The sequence below is a fragment of the Culex quinquefasciatus genome, chromosome 3 (genome assembly GCF_015732765.1).
Source record: "Culex quinquefasciatus strain JHB chromosome 3, VPISU_Cqui_1.0_pri_paternal, whole genome shotgun sequence".
Taxonomy (NCBI): Eukaryota; Metazoa; Arthropoda; class Insecta; order Diptera; family Culicidae; genus Culex; species Culex quinquefasciatus.
The window spans coordinates 186,405,571-186,425,950 of record NC_051863.1 but is presented as its reverse complement, the minus strand read 5'-3'; the positions used below and the strand labels follow the sequence as shown (position 1 = coordinate 186,425,950).

The window sequence follows — 20,380 nt, the reverse complement described above, 5'->3', positions numbered from 1 at the left end:
AAAGCCAAAACAACTTTGGAATAACATTTTTTGTTATGGAAGAATAACTCCAACTGTTATTCAGATGATCGGATTAGTTGTTAAAATAACAAAAATTAATAACAAAGATTTGTTCGAAGAAAAACTAAAAATGTTATTAGTCTGTTATTACAATAACATTCCAATAACAAAAAAATCATAACGACGAATAACAAATCTTGTTATAAATAACGTAAAATGTTATTGGCCTAGTATTTTCAAATATCAAAAAATGTTATTCCCAAGTTATTTCCGTCTGCTCGGGTGCCTGCCTGCTCCCCCTTCAGTGCTGCGGATCAGCTCCAGCGTTGCATGACGCCGAGTCTCCGCGGAAACCCATACCTACACCGTAATAAATCAAAAAGTTTCTCCCAATGTTCTGTGCGCCGAGGCATACCTACCTCCTGGCCACGGCAGAAATCCACATTTCCCAGAAGAGTCTACCCGGACTCGTGGTACCACGACGAAATTGGAGAAAGTTTTGTCGGGGCAGAATTTGTAATTTTTGCACCACCATGGACGCGGTTTGGAACAATTCAATTTTTGTGTTTTATGACTTTTCAGGTTGTTTTTTTGTGTGCGGTTACGGTTGAGGACGATGGAGTGGAGCATGTTCTGTTTTGGAAGGGAATTTTGAAGGGAAAATACAGTGCTGTTTGAAGTTGTTGGGATATCTTTGTAAATGTTTTTACGATATTGTTATCTCAGAAATCTTCAAATCTTCGAATAGTTTACTGTCCCAACTAATTCTTCCAGCACTGTACGAGAATGATTCCTCCAGCAAGGTTCGGAATCGGCTGACCCAGTTTGGTGCCCAGGCGTGAACGGATATTCCACGTGGTTTAATTGGTGCAATTGTGGTGTTTTTTGCTGATGGACCGAATGGTGCTAATTGATTCCTCTCACCGATTCGTCTGTCTGACTTTGAAGGGATTCGAAGTAAGTTTTTTGCTTTTATTGGAAAAAGTTTTGTATTGATTCTTTGAATTACTTTGAGATATATGGTTCAAAGTTTTCACTTCGATTCACTTGACCAATAACAGAATAACTTTTAAGATTCTTCCCAAATTGAAACTTGTTCAACGCTTGACCATCTAAAGCACTTCTAAAGGATACAATTCAGCGTTGCTTCCTTTAAGGAATCCAAAAACCGCTTCCAACTCGCTTCAATTAAAAACTATGACTAGTTTCAAATCCCCCTTTTTCGGATCTCTCTGTTTTGCTACACAGCTTCCTTCACCACCTCAAAACGGAACGCGATGTTCAGACATTGTAAAATTAACGTAAATCTCATGATCCGGACTATTCTAGACCATACGAAAGGAGAAAAAAGAAGAAGACCACTAGAACAGGCTAGGCGCAGAACCTGGGAGCAAAACAAAATTTGAATACCGAGTGCCAAACCGGTTCCCGAGCATGAAACTGTGTTAAACCTTTGCGTTGATTCCTCAAAGCAGGGAATTCCTCGTTCTTCCTGAAGACGGGGAGAAGACGCCAATCAGGAAGCAAGAGTCATTCTTAGTTTCAACTCTTTTTCTTCTCGGTTTGCTCGGCTTGACCGGTTCTAGCTTTTTTATGTTTTGTTTATGTTCTATGTTCTTCGAGCGAAGAGATTTGTTGATGATGGTGTTGGCGTTGATTCATAGAGTTTGTACCGTTTGTTAGACATGCTGCGGCACTTGTTTTGATGGTGGGGTGTCATTCATAGCCGTCGAGTTTTGTTTACGGAAGCACTTACGATTTGTTGTTTTGGTTGGTGAGTGAGTAATCTCTTATTTTGAGAAAAGTTAAATTGTGTTCAACCTTGTTAAATTACACTTCCAAAAAATAATGTTTCAATTTATCCTGCAAGGTAATTCAAAAGAGAAGCTGCCGCACATAAACCAGATCCCCCTACATTCACGCAACCTGCACAGCATGCTCCAATCAGCTTGCTCCGGAAACTTCCCCCTTCTACGGAAACAGGGCCAAAACACCGGGCAGACCCCGCACAGCACACATACCAGACCGGAGTCAGCCCCTTCCAACTGGGTCAAGTCCGTGCCAAAAAGCCGAAAAGCTCCAACGCTTGCAACTGGTCCTAGGTCAACCTGCCACCGCCAGTTCCGGTGGCGCTGCTGCACAAAAGTTGTGTGTCCTAGGGGCGGAGCTTTAACGGAGCAGGAAGTTGCACAGCAAAATGAAATAAATTTGCGGAAAATGGCAATCACATGCACCAGGGGACACACACAACTGGGACTTGGTCGACGTTGGCGTCGTCGGGCGGGATGTTTGGAATGGGGTTTTGAAATGGATCTGGGGGAAAGGAGTTGTAATTACTGGGGAAAATTGCTGTGATTTAGGATTTCTGGACCTTATTATTTTTTTCATTTTGGTAATTTTGGTCATTTTGGTAATTTTGGTCATTTAGGTCATTTTGGTCATTTTGGTCATTTTGGTAATTTTGGTCATGTTGGTCATTTTGGTCATTTTGGTCATTTTGGTCATTTAGGTCATTTTGGTCATTTTGGTCATTTTGGTCATTTTGGTCATTTTGGTCATTTTGGTCATTTTGGTCATTTTATTCATTTTGTTCATTTTGTTCATTTTGATCATTTTGGTCATTTTGGTCATTTAGGTCATTTTGGTCATTTAGGTCATTTTGGTCATTTTGGTCATTTTGGTCATTTTGGTCATTTTGGTCATTTTGGTCATTTTGGTCATTTTGGTCATTTTTGGTCATTTTTGGTCATTTTGGCATTTTGGCATTTTGGCGTTTTGGTAATTTTGGTAATTTTGGTAATTTTGGTCATTTTGGTCATTTTGGTCATTTTGGTCATTTTGTTCATTTTGGTCATTTTTGTCATTTTGTTCATTTTGGTCATTTTGGTCAATTTGATCATTTTGGTCATTTAGGTCATTTAAGTCATTTGGGTCATTTTAGTCATTTTAGTCATTTTAGTCATTTTATTCATTTATGTCTGCCTGTGTGGATCAATCGGACCGCGCACTGGACTCACAATCCAGAGGTCGCCGGTTCGAATCCCGGGGCGGACGCAAAAAATTCTAAGTGTAAATATAGGTATTCGGTGCCCTCTCCCCGTGCCCATACCTTCACACTTAGGAGACCCGGGAGGCGGAGTCTTGTCGCAAAAAGAACGATACACACCTGTGGATCCGTTGACGAAACCGCAAGGTTTAAGAGGGCCACATTATAAGGTGTTACGTCGATTCCGTTTTTTTTTTTTATTCATTTAGGTCATTAAGGTCATTTTGGTCAATTTGGTCATTTTGGTCATGTTGGTCATTTTGGTCATTTAGGTCAATTTTGTCAATTTTGTCAATTTTATCAATTTTGTCAATTTTATCAATTTTGTCAATTTTGTCAATTTTGTCAATTTTGTCAATTTTGTCAATTTTGTCAATTTTGTCAATTTTGTCAATTTTGTCAATTTTGTCAATTTTGTCAATTTTGTCAATTTTGTCAATTTTGTCAATTTTGTCAATTTTGTCAATTTTGTCAATTTTGTCAATTTTGTCAATTTTGTCAATTTTGTCAATTTTGTCAATTTTGTCAATTTTGTCAATTTTGTCAATTTTGTCAATTTTGTCAATTTTGTCAATTTTGTCAATTTTGTCAATTTTGTCAATTTTGTCAATTTTGTCGATTTTGTCAATTTTGTCCCTTTTTTCAAATTTGTAAATTTTGACAATTTTGACAATTTTGTCCATTTTGTCCATTTTGTCAATTTTGTCAATTTTGTCAATTTTGTCAATTTTGTCAATTTTGTCAATTTTGTCAATTTTGTCAATTTTGTCAATTTTGTCAATTTTGTCAATTTTGTCAATTTTGTCAATTTTGTCAATTTTGTCAATTTTGTCAATTTTGTCAATTTTGTCAATTTTGTCAATTTTGTCAATTTTGATAATTTTGTCCATTTTGTCCCTTTTTTCAATTTTGTAAATTTTGACAATTTTGACAATTTTGTCCATTTTGTCAATTTTAGCATAAGCATAAGCATAAGCATAGGTGAATTTTGTCCATTTTGTCAATTTTGTCAATTTTGTCAATTTTGTCAATTTTGTCAATTTTGACAATTTTGACATTTTTTACAATTTTTACAATTTTTACAATTTTTACAATTTTTACAATTTTTACAATTTTTACAATTATTACAATTTTTACAATTTTTACAATTTTTACAATTTTTACAATTTTCACAATTTTTACAATTTTGACAATTTTGATTATTTTGTCATTTGACGTTTTGACTTTTTTGAGTTTTTCAACTTTTTTTTAACTTTTATGACATTCTTTTACTTTTTTAATTTTATTCTGCTTTTTTGATTTTTTATAGGTTTTTCAACATTTTCTGTTTATTGGCCTTTTTACCTTTTTTTTTTTTTGCTATTTTGCCTTTAGCCTTTATTTACAATTTCAGACGTTTTTTTTTTCATTTTTATCATATTTGTTATTTGGATTTTTTAGAGTTTTTCTACTGTTTTTGACATTTTAATTTTTTGTTTTTTGGGTTTGATTTTATTTTTCTAGAAGTTTTTAGACTTTTTTTCACAAAAAAAAAAAGCAGAAAAAGGAAAAAAAATGCAAATAAGAAAAATTATTACAAAAACAGTAAAAATGTCACAAAATTTCTAGAATGTCCAAAAAAATCAAAACATAAAAAATGGCAGAAAACCAGTCTTTTTTTAACATTTTTGACTTTTTGACGTTTAAGGCTTTCATTGCTTTTTTTTCTTTTTGACTTTTTTGATTTTTTTAACATTTATATTTTTGCATTACATAGGCTTTTGTAAGTTTTTTTGAAGTTTTTTTACTTTTTGATCTTTTTGTTGCCTCTTTACCTTTTTGTCTATTCGATTTTTTTTAATTTTGTGACATTGTTAACTTCTTTAACTTTTTGATTTTGATTTTTTTTGTTACTTTTTTTGACTGTTTTGAAATTTTAGATATTTTGTTTATGACTTTTTTTTATCTTTTTTTGGTTTTTTTATGCTATTAAGACTTTTTGGAATTTTGTCTTTTTCACTCTTTTTCGACTTTTTAGACTTTTCAGATTTTGTAATTTTTTTAGACTTTTTAGACTATTAAGACTTCTTAGACTTTTTAGACTTTTTTAAATTGTGAAGGGGTGATGATTGGTTCCTACTTTTCATCTGTGGTCCACGGAGCAATTTCTGGGGGTCCCGGTCAATAACGCAGTAGCAGCTACGGGTAGACACCAATGCTATGCTATGCTATGCTATTAAGACTTTTTAGACTTTTTAGACTTTTTGGACTTTTTAGACTTTTTAGACTTTTTTAGACTTTTTAGACTTTTTAGGCTTTTTAGACTTTTTATACTTTTTAGACTTTTTAGACTTTTTAGACTTTTTAGACTTTTTAGACTTTTTAGACTTTTTAGACTTTTTAGACTTTTTAGACTTTTTAGACTTTTTAGACATTTGAGACTTTTTAGACTTTTTAGACATTTGAGACTTTTTAGACTTTTCAATTTTTTTGACTTTTTAGAGCTTTTTGAATTTTTAGAGTTTTTAGACTTTTTGAACTTTTTATACTTTTCAGATTTTTTAAAATTTTTAGACTTTTTAGACTTTTTGGACTTTTTGGACTTTTTAGACTTTTTAGACTTTTTTAGACTTTTTAGACTTTTTAGGCTTTTTAGACTTTTTAGACTTTTTAGACTTTTTAGACTTTTTAGACTTTTTAGACTTTTTAGACTTTTTAGACTTTTTAGACTTTTTAGACTTTTTAGACTTTTTAGACTTTTTAGACTTTTTAGACTTTTTAGACTTTTTAGACATTTGAGACTTTTTAGACTTTTTAGACATTTGAGACTTTTTAGACTTTTCAATTTTTTTGACTTTTTAGAGCTTTTTGAATTTTTAGAGTTTTTAGACTTTTTGAACTTTTTATACTTTTCAGATTTTTTAAAATTTTTAGACTTTTTAGACTTTTTGGACTTTTTGGACTTTTTAGACTTTTTAGACTTTTTTAGACTTTTTAGACTTTTTAGGCTTTTTAGACTTTTTATACTTTTTAGACTTTTTAGACTTTTTAGACTTTTTAGACTTTTTAGACTTTTTAGACTTTTTAGACTTTTTAGACTTTTTAGACTTTTTAGACATTTGAGACTTTTTAGACTTTTTAGACATTTGAGACTTTTTAGACTTTTCAATTTTTTTGACTTTTTAGAGCTTTTTGAATTTTTAGAGTTTTTAGACTTTTTGAACTTTTTATACTTTTCAGATTTTTTAAAATTTTTAGACTTTTTAGACTTTTTGGACTTTTTGGACTTTTTAGACTTTTTAGACTTTTTTAGACTTTTTAGACTTTTTAGGCTTTTTAGACTTTTTAGACTTTTAAGACTTTTTAGACTTTTTAGACTTTTTAGACTTTTTAGACTTTTTAGACTTTTTAGACTTTTTAGACTTTTTAGACTTTTTAGACTTTTTAGACTTTTTAGACTTTTTAGACTTTTTAGACTTTTTAGACTTTTTAGACTTTTTAGACTTTTTAGACTTTTTAGACTTTTTAGACTTTTTAGACTTTTTAGACTTTTTAGACTTTTTAGACTTTTTAGACTTTTTAGACTTTTTAGACTTTTTAGACTTTTTATACTTTTTAGACTTTTTAGATTTTTTTGACTTTTTACACTTTTTAGACTTTTTTGACTTTTTAGACTTTTTAGACTTTTTAGACTTTTTAGACTTTTTAGACTTTTTAGACTTTTTAGACTTTTTAGACTTTTTAGACTTTTTAGACTTTTTAGACTTTTTAGACTTTTTAGACTTTTTAGACTTTTTAGACTGCTCAGACTCTTTAGATTTTTTTGATTTTTTAAACTCTTCAGAATTTTTAGACTTTTTAGACTTTTAATACTTTTTAGAGTTTTTTAGAGTTCTTAGAGTTTTTAGAGAATTTAGACTTTTTAAACTTTTTAGACTTTTTGGATTTTGGAGACTTTGCAAACTTTTTGGACATTTCTTTACTTTTAATACTTTTTAGAGTTTTTTAGAGTTCTTAGAGTTTTTAGAGAATTTAGACTTTTTAGACTTTTTAGACTTTTTAGACTTTTTAGACTTTTTAGACTTTTTAGACTTTTTAGACTTTTTAGACTTTTTTGACTTTTTAGACTTTTTTGACTTTTTAGACTTTTTAGAATTCTTAGACTCTTTAGATATTTTTGACTTTTTAAACTCTTCAGAATTTTCAGATTTTTGAGACTGCTCAGACTCTTTAGATTTTTTTGATTTTTTAAACTCTTCAGAATTTTTAGACTTTTTAGACTTTTAATACTTTTTAGAGTTTTTTAGAGTTCTTAGAGTTTTTAGAGAATTTAGACTTTTTAAACTTTTTAGACTTTTTGGATTTTGGAGACTTTGCAAACTTTTTGGACATTTCTTTACTTTTTAGACTTTTGCAATTGCCGAAAAAATGTAGAAATTAATGGCTTTCAAGAATGACAGCATTTTTTCAGCTTGAAGATAGCAAAAAATCAACTGACTTTTTAGCTAGCTTTTACAGTGACAAAAAACTGGCTAAAAATGTCAAATTTACGTTTTTCTTTTGTTTGAACTCTTAAAAAAAAGAAACTACGAGTTTTTTTTCTCAAAATGCGGAATATCTCTTAAGTAGATACCATTCACACATTAGTTCCACTCCATTTACAACCCCCTCCAGCAAAAAAGGACCTCTTCTGTACATGAACCATACAAAAAAGGCTTCCAACCAACACAGCGACACCATTTATCACAAATACTTCCAAATCAACCCCATCGTACGTACTCGTACTTCCATTCCAGAGTCTCCGCAGGACTCTGAGCCGTCCCAGCCGGCGACGGCTCGTCGAAACCAGGCCACGTGTATACCTCAACCTGGCATGTTAGGACGAGTTTTACATTGTCGTACGATTCCCTCAATGTAATAACCCTGCTGCTGCAATGTATTGGTATGTTGGCCGACGAGCATGCGCATTTCCAGGTTACCAGGTCGGTTACAATAATGTGTCCCCCCCGACGACGACCGTCCTCGTCCTTTGCGGAACATGTTGGTTAAGGTCAAGAGGGGGTCTGTTCTGCAGCAGCGATTCGAAAGGGGGACAAGTTCATGGGGTGTTTTGGTTGGAACGATATTTTACGAGAATTTTTGAGTTGGTGAATGGAACCAGATGGCGGCAAATTTGTCATTTTTTTCGAACGAAATTTCTTAAATTTTGCAGAAAAACTATTTTTTACATAAGTTCTCAAAATATTTGGCAGGATTGCCAGTCTTTCAAAATTGTTACAAATATTTTCTGAATTCGATCTTTACCAAAATTACTCAAGTCTTTATATCGCACTACAGTGTTGCCTGATTACATTTTCACTTGAGTGTTCAAAACATTTGACAGGGTTGCCAGTTTTTTTTTAAATTTAAAGTAGACAAACGAAGTTAATCAATAAGTTGGATTTCTTCGAATAACTAAATCATCTAAATACAGTCACAAATCTCTCCAGTAACCACATTTGCATACTACCACAGTGACTTTTCCGGGGAAAAACCCACATTTCCATCGTGGAATGAGCCTCTGAAATCGGTAAACACACAGCTCTCCGAGTAACGCCAACGCAATTCTACCAACCAAACTCTTCAGGATAGGTCAGGGTGCCACGTGGGTTGGAGGGTGGAAAAGGGGGGAGGTGGAGGTTGACCTACTTTCGTGAAGCAACACCACGGTTAGTAACAAACGGCAGGAATGCGGTGGAAGCCCCACAATGTGACTTTTTTCAAATCCTCCCCTTTGGGAATTTTGTGTGAAGTATGCGACACGGATACATTGAAACGAGGGAAAAGCACACGTGGAAAAAGTGTGTGAGTTTTTCTTCTGGAACGCACACAAGCCAAGAATTACACTGTTTTTGGGAGGAAATTATCGTTTTTAAAGCTTGTAAAATTACAACAAATCAATTGAATCGTATTCAATATTGCATGCAAGTTTCTCAAATTGCATGCAACTTTGTCAAATTTTGTTTACAAAAGGTAAATATTTTGCTGAAAATTCTTAGGATTTTCACAAATTTCCAGTGTAATTTCCCAACTCAATTGTGTTAGTGTCACTCCGTTAGAGGTTTCTCACAACTACTCTCTCCCAAAATCAAACACAAACAACACTGTCGTGTCGGGCTGGAAAAGAGGGTCAAGCTTCGCATAGACCATTTCGTGTCAAGTTCAGCTGGTCCTGTGGCGCGTGCTCCTGGCCGAATCGAGGTTAGGGTTTCGGGGGCAGTGTCAATGGGACACTCTTACACCAACACACGCTTACATGATTCCTCTTCTTTTTTTTAGGCGTTGTTGTTGTTTTTTTTACAGCAGTACGGAAGTATTGATTTGGAGGCCGTCCTTTCTCCCTTCCCCTTAGGGCATTGGAAATTTGGACGCAATTGTGTGTCACTTGACCATTTTTTCTCCCTTCACTTTTTTTTCTTTTCTTCAATTTGAGAGTGATTTGCTGGGCGGATTGGACGGCATATCGATTGGAAAAGGGTTTTTTTTTGGGTTGGAGCTTGGTTCAACCGGGCTTTTTTTCCAACGGCGGCTCCTTTGGAATGTTGCTATCGTGTAATAATATTGATTGGGGGTATTTTTAGAGTGCTGATGGAATAACATGCCACGGTATGAACCGAGGGAAATTGCCACCCAAGTGGTTTCAATCTTTGTAATTTGTAAATAATTCAAACTATGATCTACATCAAGCAAATTTGTCAAGCTATTTGATTTGAATAAAGAACAAAAACAACATTTGAGTAACATTACATTTTTTTGTACCATCAAATTTGATTGATTTCACAAAGCTATTGCCTACATTGCCCGTCTACGAAAAATAGCAAAACATTAAACAGCTAATGATTCACCTTATAATATATGTAGTAGCATTCAAGGTGACCACTCAAATCCCATTTTTGAATTTTTGACATTTTTTGACTTTTCTAGAACCTGAAATAAAAGGCATTTCTTACCCAAATAATGATTGCAAATTCAAAACTGCAAATGAAATATCAATATTCCATTAATAATATAAAAAAATGAAAAAAAAAAAACAAAATAAGAAAATTACAGAACACCCGAGCAGACGAAAATAAATTTGTAATAACATTTTATGATATCTTTCAATACCTGATGTATAACATTTTATGTTATTCATAACAAGTTATGTTATTCGTCGCTATGATTTTTTGTTATTAGATTGTTATTGCAGTAACTGAATAATAATATTTTAAGTTATTCTTTGAACAAATTTTTGTTATTATTTAAAAAAAACATAAATAAAAACTTTTCTTCAAGTTCACTTTGTTAAAAAAGGAGATGTAAAAAAGCTTAGGAACATTAAAATGTATATTGCTTAGAAAAAACAAACATAAATCATGACTAAATTTGTTATTTTTTCAAAGTATTTTTAAATATCTACAAATTCAAGCAAAAATATGCTCAAACAGAATTTTGTAATAAATTTTGTAATAATCGTAAAAATTGAATTTGTAGATTCTTATACAGTCTTCACCCGATTATCCAAAGCCTCGATTATCCAAAGTTTCGACTATCCGTTTCAGATAATCGAACATGAACAAAAAATAAATCGCTTTTTATTTTTCTAATTTTGACCGTAAAACCGAACCGGACTCTGCTACCCCGAGCAGAAGTTAAGAAGAAAAAAAATACCCCTAGCAGACGGAAATAACTTGGAATAACCTATTTTGATATTTGAAAATACTAGGCCAAAACCTTATTATGTTATTGATAACAAAATTTGTTATTCATCGTTTTGATTTTTCTGTTATTGGATTGTTATTGTAATAACAGACTAATAACAATTTTAAATATTCTTCGAAAAAATCTTTGTAATTTTTATTGTTATTATAACAACTAATCAGATCATCCCAATAACAGTTGTTGGTATTCTTTCATAAAAAAATGTTGTTCCCATGATGTTTTCTGTTATTTTAACAATATTTGTTATTGAAATGGAATGAATTTTGTTATTACCGTTTGCCCGGGACGCCATTTTAGTCGATATTGAGCTGTTGATTTGAAATACATTTTTCAGTATTTGAGCCACGCCATTTTGGCCGCCATCTTGGATTTATATCACTTTTGAGTATGTTTGCGGACATATTCAAGCTTAACAATCAAAAACAAGACAACCAAAAAAAAATGTTTTCGTGGTTCGATTATTCCGAGATTTGATTATCCGAAGTAAAATTTTTCCGAGGCTATCGGATAACGAGTCTGGAGTGAATTCAATTTAAAAACTAATTTTGATCAATCAAAATATCAGTATTTTAATGTCTTATTGTTTTATTCAATAGAAAACCCAGTTTAAAACAATGTATGCTATATTTCAGTTCATTCCATTTGTTTAAAAAAGGCAAACCCTACAAATATATTTATAACGAATAATAGAAAATATCTTCAATTGATATTGTATTTTTTACAATTTAAAAAATTTTAGACCATCGCAAAAAAAATTTCTAGATTTTGCCCCAAAGTTCCGTCAAAAATGCGGGGCTGAATTTCCTTAAAAAAAAAGCTTGTAAAATCCATTAAAATTAATTCGTTTAGTTATTCTTTTTCAATCCATTAAAAACTTTCCAACTCTTTTACAAATTTTGAATTTTTGAGCCACAGATCAGTGAAAAAAAGTAAAAATTTGGGAAAAAATAAGGCTTGTAAACCTCGACCTTGACCAGACCCGAGGGACAGAAACTTCAAATAAAGTTTGAACAAGCCTTACCATATTTTCAACTAAAATTTTTTAGACACTTTAAGCGAAAAAAGTTTGGTATCATTTGGAAGTTTAGTTTTTTCAATGAAAATAAAAAAAAATGTTGCCCAACTCAAGTTGGGATCATTTTTCAAATAAATAAGCAATGTGACAACATGAACGAGAACAATAACTTTAAGCTAGTCATAATCGTTGAACTTGAAATAGGCCACTTCAAATTTTATTTGTTGTCTCCCTGTTGTCTTGTTCAAAATTGCCTCAAAAATCAAGGAGCAAAAAAAATATTGAAATTTTCATTTAAAAAGTTTGTACAATCGATTGATAACTGTTTCGGAAAAAGAGTAAATGATTTATTATGCATTTTTATTGAAATTAGAGGCCACAAAATATTTGAAGCTCTTCTAAAGTTTTCTACACCCTGTAAAACAAAAAAATTCAAATTAAAAAAAAACACGACTTGCATTTCAAAAGTGCTAAATAATTTGAAATAGGACTTTTTAAAAATCAGGTTGTGACATAAAAAAAAAATTTGTTTATGGGTTGAAAAAAATTCACACGATTCAACATTAGAAATTGGATTATCGTTGAAAATTTACGCACGTATGGGAAGCACTTACAAAAACTATTCTTTCTTAATTTTTATTAATTGCAACCAAAGGTTGGATCAACAATGTCTATCAATAAAAATTGTTTTTTTTTCAGTTTTTAAATATTTATTTTCAGAAATGGACGAGAATGGACACTATATTATAATAAATAAAAAAGACTATTTTGCTGAAATATCAAACTAAAGATGGCTTAAACTCGATAACGGTACAGTTTTATCAAATATTCAACTAGTTCTTGATTCAAAATTTTATTATCATCCAAAAATAATTTTGGAAGCATTTTTTTTTTGTAAATTTTTAATACTTAAAAAAACACACATTTTTTAATCATAAATCGGGTTAATTTTTTAAAGTTTCTAAAAAATAAAAAATTTTTTAAAGAAAGATCAAAATTTTAATTGAAATTTAAGTTAAATTAACTGAAATAAATTCAAACTGCACTCCCCTGCGTTTAGAATAATTTTAAGCATGTTTTAGTTAATTCAAAAATATGTTGAATTTTAAAGAATTTTCGATGCAAAAAGTTATTTATTCACTAAAAAATTAGTTTTTGTCTAATCTTTCATTTTTTTTAAACTAATGTTTGCGTATCAACTCTACGAGTGTATAAAGCATTTTACAAAGGATTTTTCCATTGAACTCATGAAAACTTTGCAAAAAACAAAACGTTCGCAATACCCTTTAGCTTAAAAGTTGACACTTTTTGTCCAGTAAAACTTAAAAAATGATAATAATTGAAAGGGATTTTGATTTCCAAACGTATTTATTAAAAATAAGGAAAATTATTAAATATTATTATTATTTTTTTCAAATAATGCTTGAATTCCTTCATCAAACATTTTTCAGGAATTTTATGTCCAAAATAGCATTTTCAGAGTTACAAATTATTTTTAAAGCAAGTTTGCTCGGGACTCCGGACTTTTTGACAAAAAAAAACACTAATTAAAAAAAAATATTGACCAATTCCCGACTTCCCGATATCCCGACTGGAGTTGGCACCCTGTTCTGAAATTCTCCCGAATATCAGAAAAAATATCCGCGTTTCACATATACCGGTATAAGCTAATAGTTCAAGAATGACATTTTGATATATCCCATCATGCCACCATCGTTGAATAAATATGAAACTAATCAACAGTTTGAACACAGAATATTTTCATTGAGTAAGACAATTGAGTACCAGAAATTTTTGAGATTTTTTTTTGGTTCGAAATGTAAATATTGTCCATATATTTTTTTTCGACGTTCGCATAAGAATACTTTATGTATGGATACCCTGCTAGTTAAAAATGATTTAATTTCTTTTGAAATTATATGATGTTGAAACAAACCGAATCATTTGAACTTTAACTGTTTCGTGTTCATTTTGTAGGATTTTTTTTCTCTCTTTTGCTGATAAATAAATCTAGGTCATTCAACACTTGATTTGGTAGAGGCCAGCACCTTCAGATCATTATTTTTTAGAACATCTACATAATTTAGCAGATTTCGATGTTATTAAACATTGCTTATATACATTATAAGATATGTTGTATTAAACTTTATTTTATCAAACTTAGTCACTACACAAACTTAACCTAAATCTCTCTTATGTCTACCTGACATTAGTAATCCCGGTCATCAAAAATCAGGTCACATTACCAGCTCCAAATCTCTCCTTGAAGAATTACAACAACAACAGCAATCATCACCACCTGTTAAAATTAGGTCACATTTCGGAACTAAACTCAGCAACAGCGCAACAATGTTTAAACTATTTCGCAAAATCTGTACTCACCATCGGACGACCCTTCCGCATACGAGGACCCATCGTCGGCGGAGGTCGCTGCAGCCGCCGCCACCCCCGAACCCGGAATCTTGATCTCAATAGGTTCGAGCGGTCCGACCGCTTCCTCCAGCGAACTGCACCCACTGCCCGAGCTGCTGGTGGCCGTGGCCAGCTCCGGAATCACCGCCGCCGACGAGGACGACGACGACGGATGCAGGTCGATGAGGGCGGCCGCGGCCGCCACCGCATCGCTGGTGGAGTCGTCCAGATTGGCGGCGGCCGCCAGTTCGTGCAGGTCGGCGGAACTGGCCACGACGTTGAACTCGTCTTCGACGAGTGGGTTCGGGGCGGTCGTGGTGGAGATGAGGGAGTTGTTGGACAGGACGAGCTTGGAGGTCATGGGATTGTGGTGGTGCAGGTTGTGATGGTGGTTCATGGGGGCGGCCGGTTGGTGGATCAGCTCGTACAGGGACGAGGAGTTGGGGTCGGGAAGTTGGGAGGTGGTGATTAGGAGATTGCCGTGGAAGGGAGCGGAACCGTAGATGATGTTCTTGGACGAGGACGACGATGATGACGGTGCCGTGGAGGAACTGGCCGCAGTTGAGGACGCTTCTTCGTGCATTTTGGCTGGTTTAGCTTCTTCCGGTTTGTATTTTTTTAACCTACTACTCTTGGGATTTCGCGAGGGGGGTTTGGAACTTGAACACTTTGTAACTTTGTACTTGAGGGACGATTCTTCGAGACGTAGACGCGCGCGTTAGCCCGATTCCATCAGGTAGCACTGGACTGAATGGCGCTTGCAGATTCACCAACCTGAACCCGGACCATCATTCGGGTGTCGGGGTTGGACACTTCCTGGTCGTCGTCACCCACCCACATACATAGACATTTATGTACGACGCACACTCACACTCACAGGGCGGGAGACGATTCCCGAATCACCACTGAAAACGCACTCTCTTCCCGGGATTGTCGTGCGGGAGATGCAACAACTTGCACCAAAGAGTATATAGTTCAAGGTCAGACCTGGTGTAACACCAAGGAACTGCACCGCCGTAGGTAGGTCGGGGTCGGGGTCAGATTTTGCAGCAGCAGCAGCTGTGGCCTCATTCCGGGGACACAAACACTAGCAGAATGGGTGGCGCCTCCATCACCCAATTTGGCCACACCAGGAACTACTATTTCAATACCCCGTCCGCTCCCGCAATCCCGCACAACCTTTCCGCACAAAATTCGCCAATCGAAATCCAAACCCCGTTTTCGCGTGTACACACATGCACGCACGCACACCAACACACAAAGCTGACCGACTGCCGCCGCGCGCGATTCTACAAATTCGCAATAATAATCGCGAATTTCATTCTTCACCGCCTGGCTCTAAAATGCACAATACAAACACACGCGCCGCGCAACTGCGCACTTACACAACCGCGCGCGCGAACTCCCTTCCGCGTATGTGTAAATGTTTGTGTGCGTGTTTGTCCCCTTCCTCTAATTCGGAAACCTGCTTAGCTTTTAGCGAAAAGAACTTTTCAAAGTCGCAATCCAGAAAAAAACACGCGAAATTTGCGCAGCTTTTGACAGTTATAGCGCGCTTCCACCGATTGCACTTTCACTATCACGCACGCAGGAAAACAAATCGAAATCTTGAACGCGCGATAATTTCGGGAATAATCACACCGAACTTGACAGAACAGAACCCACCGTCGAATATAGGTCTTTAGGCCACACTCTCGACACACAGTTCTTAATTGTGGGGCCTGGTGTTGGTGGTTTGTCGTCGTTTTTTCCTTCCCCAACTCTGCCGCCGCCGCTCTGACTGGTTTCACTCTCACTCACTGCTGCTGCTGCACAGAACGGGATGGAACAGGGAGCAGAAAACTAATACAGGCGTGCGATAAGGGGGAGCGATTCTCTGAGAAACGATAATTTGCAAATTTTGATATTTTGGATTGCATCCAAAAGTTACAAAAATATGTTTTTAAAATGCCTATTTATAAAGGATTATTTTTTGACACTCCTCACTATCTTTAAAATAACACGAAAAATGAAAAAAAAAAAATGAATTAGACTTTTCCGATGGATGCAACAATTTTGTGATCTAGCAACCAGGGTTGTAAAAATATCAAACTTCAGAAATATCATCTCCCAATTTTCACTGCCATTCTTTCCGTCGCAAAATTTTCAGCAAAAAGAATCAAAAAAGTATTAAAATTATTATTACGAGCCACGGTTTCTACATTTTAATGAAAAAAGTGTTTTAAAATACATTATGCACCTGTCCAGTTGTTTTGTCATCATTAATTTCCAAAATATCTAAGTATTGACGATCACTTTATTTTTCAAATCAAAATCTGACGAAAATTTTATTTTTTTTTAATTCAAAACATTTTTAAACAGGCCCAAACATGCTAAATCATATTTGCAGAATGAAAAAAAAGGCATTTAAAATCGTTCTCAGTTGATTAGACTTAAAAAAATGTTTGCAACGGCCTTAAGTAAAATAAAAAAAATAATTTAAGAAAACTAATTGTTCAACAATACAAAATTTAAAAAAAAACATTGCATAGGGTGAAAAATTCTAGTAAAATTATTTACCTAATTGTAAAATGTATAACTAAATAGGTTTTAATTTGGCCTTTAAGTGGCATTGCAGTAGATATTTTTGTGTGGACAAATTACAAGACATTTATTTCAAGTAAGGATGGATAAACATGAACATTATTCTTCCAGGCTTGTTTCAAACGGAATGAATTTCAAAAAGATCAGAACATATCCATACAAAAATGAATTAGTTTTTATATAATTCCAAACCATTTATTAAACAAATCCATGATTTATAAAGATCAAAAACGCTTTAAAATTTATGTTGAAATTTTACACAGATTTAAATTTAAATACTATCATCTAGACATTTCAGTTTAACTTTTCGCCATTTTGTCCGTATTTGGGCACAATGTCTAAAAATATATTTAAAAAAAATGGGAAAATATTAATTTTTGTAAAGAGTTGTTCAGGAAATTATTGAGAAGCAGGTTTTTATCTATTTAAAGATACAAATGAAATTAAAGAAGAAAAGTGAAATTAAATTGTTAATTATTTCAAAAATCAAAAGGCATAATTTCAGATACAATACTGCTTAAAATCTCTCAAAATATCTTAAAATTCTAGAAAACAAATCATGAAATTTTCTGACTTTTTCGGTCAATTTTAAAAAAGGTTCAAAATTTCATAAATGTTTTGCGATCAAGAAAAAAATAAAAAAAATAATCATTTGCTGGAATGATCCAACACTTCTGAAGAATTCATGCTTTCATGTACTGCTGTTGATTTTTAAAAAGGTATATTTTTATGGGAATAATTAAATTCATAAAGATTTACTCTGTTTTTTGGTGTCTTCAAATCATTCTGGGTTTTGCATATTGTATAAAAACGTCAATTCTTTTAAAATTTTATCCTTTTTTAAATCATAATATCTAGGTAACTGAAACGGTGATGATATATTAATTTGGTGTCAAAGGGACTTTTATGTAAAATTAGACGCCCGGTTTGATGGCGTACTCAGAATTCCGAAAAAACGTATTTTTCATCAAAAAAAAAAAACACTAAAAAAGTTTTGAAAACTCTCCCATTTTCCGTTACTTGACTGTAAATTTTTGAAACATATCATTTTATGAAAAATTTAATGTTCTTTTCGAATCTACATTGACCCAGAAGGGTCGTTTTTTTTCATTTCGAACAATTTTTTTTTATTTTAAATTTTCGTGTTTTTTTCTAACTTTGCAGTGTTATTTTTTAGAGTGTAAGAATGTTCTACAAAGTTGTATAGCATACAATTACAATTTTTTTTTGATATGTATACCTAAGGGGCTTGCTTAAAAACATCACGAGCTATCGCGATTTTACAAAAAAAAAGTTTTGAAAAAGTTGGTCGTCGTTGATCATGGCCGTTCATCGTCATCCGCGACAGACACAGAACTTTTTTTTTGTAAAATCGCGATAACTCGTATTATTTATAAGCAAACCCCTTATGTAATTATATTAATATTTTTTGTAATTGTCTGTTCTACAACTTTGTAGAACATTATTACACTCTATAAATAACCCTGCAAAGTTAGAAAAAACACGAAATTTTAAAATGATTTTTTTTTTCTGGATGAAAAAAATGACCCTTCTGGGTCAATGTAGATTCGAAAAGCACATTAAATGCCATAAAATGACATGTCTATGAAAAAAAGTTTTTTTTCAGAATTCTGAGTACGCTATCAAATCGGGCGTCTTATTTTACATAAAAGTCCCTTTGACACCAAATTTCTATCTCATCACCGTTTCATGCTGCAAATTATTGAAAACACCTCTTATTTCGCATGCTCAAAAACGAAAGGGGTCGTACCGGCCCTCCGTCACGAAATATCAAAAAAACGGATCTCGGATTCGTAATCAGGGACAACTTAGCACAAAGTTTCACGCAAATCGAAGAGGGGTCGGGGCAACTTTTCCCGATTTCGTGTGAGTTGGTAGAGAATTACTTACCTTCAAATCTCTAACTTATATTAAAATATTAAAGTCTTAAAAAAAGAAAGCAGACGTTATAATTTACGTTTCTTATGTAAAACATCATCGAAACACGTTTCTGGGAAATAATTCATTTTGGGGAATGTGGCTCTGGGGAATGGTCCACTAAAGCTCGACAATTAAAAATAAGGCAGCGAAAAAAATATATTTTTCGCGATTCCATTATCTGAACTGAAATTTGTCCGAGGCCTTTGGGTAATCGAGTCTGGATTATAAATGTTTTTTTAATATAGTTTGCAATTAACTGCTATTTCTTTTAAAAATTTCAAGTTTCCAAAAAAAATAATTATTTGTGCCCCTTATTTCAACATAAACTTTGAAAAATACTTCTAACGGCCTTATTAACGAGTATTTCAAGTGGTTAAAATTTTGGTGATTCAAAAAAAAAAAGTAATTCTAGACTACTTTTTCGAAACAACCAGTGTGCCATGGACTTGCTTTGTTCATAGGACCTTTTGAAAAAGCTAGCGAGAATTTATCATCAATCAGAAAAAAACTCTTTTTGATCAGATTTGTGGTGACTTCGCAAGCTTGTTAGCTTAATTGTCGCATTTCGACTACCAAAATCACCATGGCTCATTTATAACAAATAGAAAAAAAAATTATAAAAATATATATGAAATGAATTTCCAGATGTCCAAAATACAAATCCACAAGCATATATTTCAAATAGAACGCAAATCATTTAAAATTGTGTTCTGTAGATCATAGGTTCTGAAAATGTCTAAAAAAAACTTCATTTTTCCGCTTCTCCAGAGAATCACTCCCCAAGTCATGCCTGCCATCGGACAAGGTTTGCAAACACCACCACGAGAGTGGGGAGGGGGCGGCAGCTCCACCAAGACCATCAAGGACTCCCCTCGCAGCAGCAGCACACAAGTTCATGAACGAACGACGACGCCGAAAGACTTCCACCGACCGGGCGGCTGCGGCTTAGAACTCTGACTCAGTCGCATCGGGCGGCCGTCTTCGCTCTCACACATGCTCGCCGCCTAAACACACGATTGGGGCGGCATGGTTTCCACCACGATCGCAAAACAAAAACACAAACCCCGAAAAAAGGTACACGAACACACACACACTCACACGTCGTCGTTACATCAACAGAGCTTCTCTGCTGACATTGAATTCATAATCGAGCAACCTTCAACCGATTCTTCCGCGGTTCTTCGCGGACGCTTTTTCACGTGGACTTGCACTTTTGAAGTTCTGTGTGTACACCTTACAGACTTGCACTAGCGCACCAAGTCAAAGTCAACGCATAGTAGGCAGCGACGACGACGACGATGTAAACATTCTCACTTTCTTTGGGAGAGACAAAAAAATCGAGCCGCGCGCGTGGATGCAAACTCTATTACTAAACAGGAGGAGAGAACTTTGTGATTCTTTTTGGCCGCCGTCGCGAATCAGCCGCCGCACCAACACCAACTCATGATTTTGCGATATATTCACGGCCAACGATGCGCGAAATGGAACAGAGTGGGGTAGGGTTGGGTTGGGGTGGGAAGGGAGAGAGAATGTTCTTCCCGTTCTGATGGTGGTGACTATCCCTATTATACAGGTTAGGCGCGGTTTGGGGATGTGTGTGTTTATTATGGAGTGAAGAAATTCTCGGAGCAGAACACCTCTGGATGTGTGCCAGTAGAGCATCC

The 20,380-nt window shown here is 34.0% G+C and overlaps 1 protein-coding gene across 4 annotated transcripts in view; it reads right to left on the bottom strand.

Moving 5' to 3' along the window:
* LOC6048059 (nuclear hormone receptor FTZ-F1) overlaps positions 1-20,090 on the bottom strand; it is a 271,909-nt gene extending 251,819 nt beyond the window's left edge. Inside the window, exons 1-2 of one of the 4 annotated variants that reach the window (XM_038263049.1) lie at positions 19,780-20,090; positions 14,163-16,000 (exon numbers count right to left, since the gene is read on the bottom strand). In XM_038263049.1, coding sequence (XP_038118977.1) covers positions 14,163-14,775 — 613 coding nt within the window. In that variant the 5' untranslated portion in view covers positions 14,776-16,000; positions 19,780-20,090. The remainder of the gene's footprint in view (positions 1-14,162; positions 16,001-19,779) is intronic. The other 3 variants (XM_038263046.1, XM_038263047.1, XM_038263048.1) reach the window with 3 other exon arrangements.
* Between the last annotated feature and the right edge of the window lie 290 nt (positions 20,091-20,380).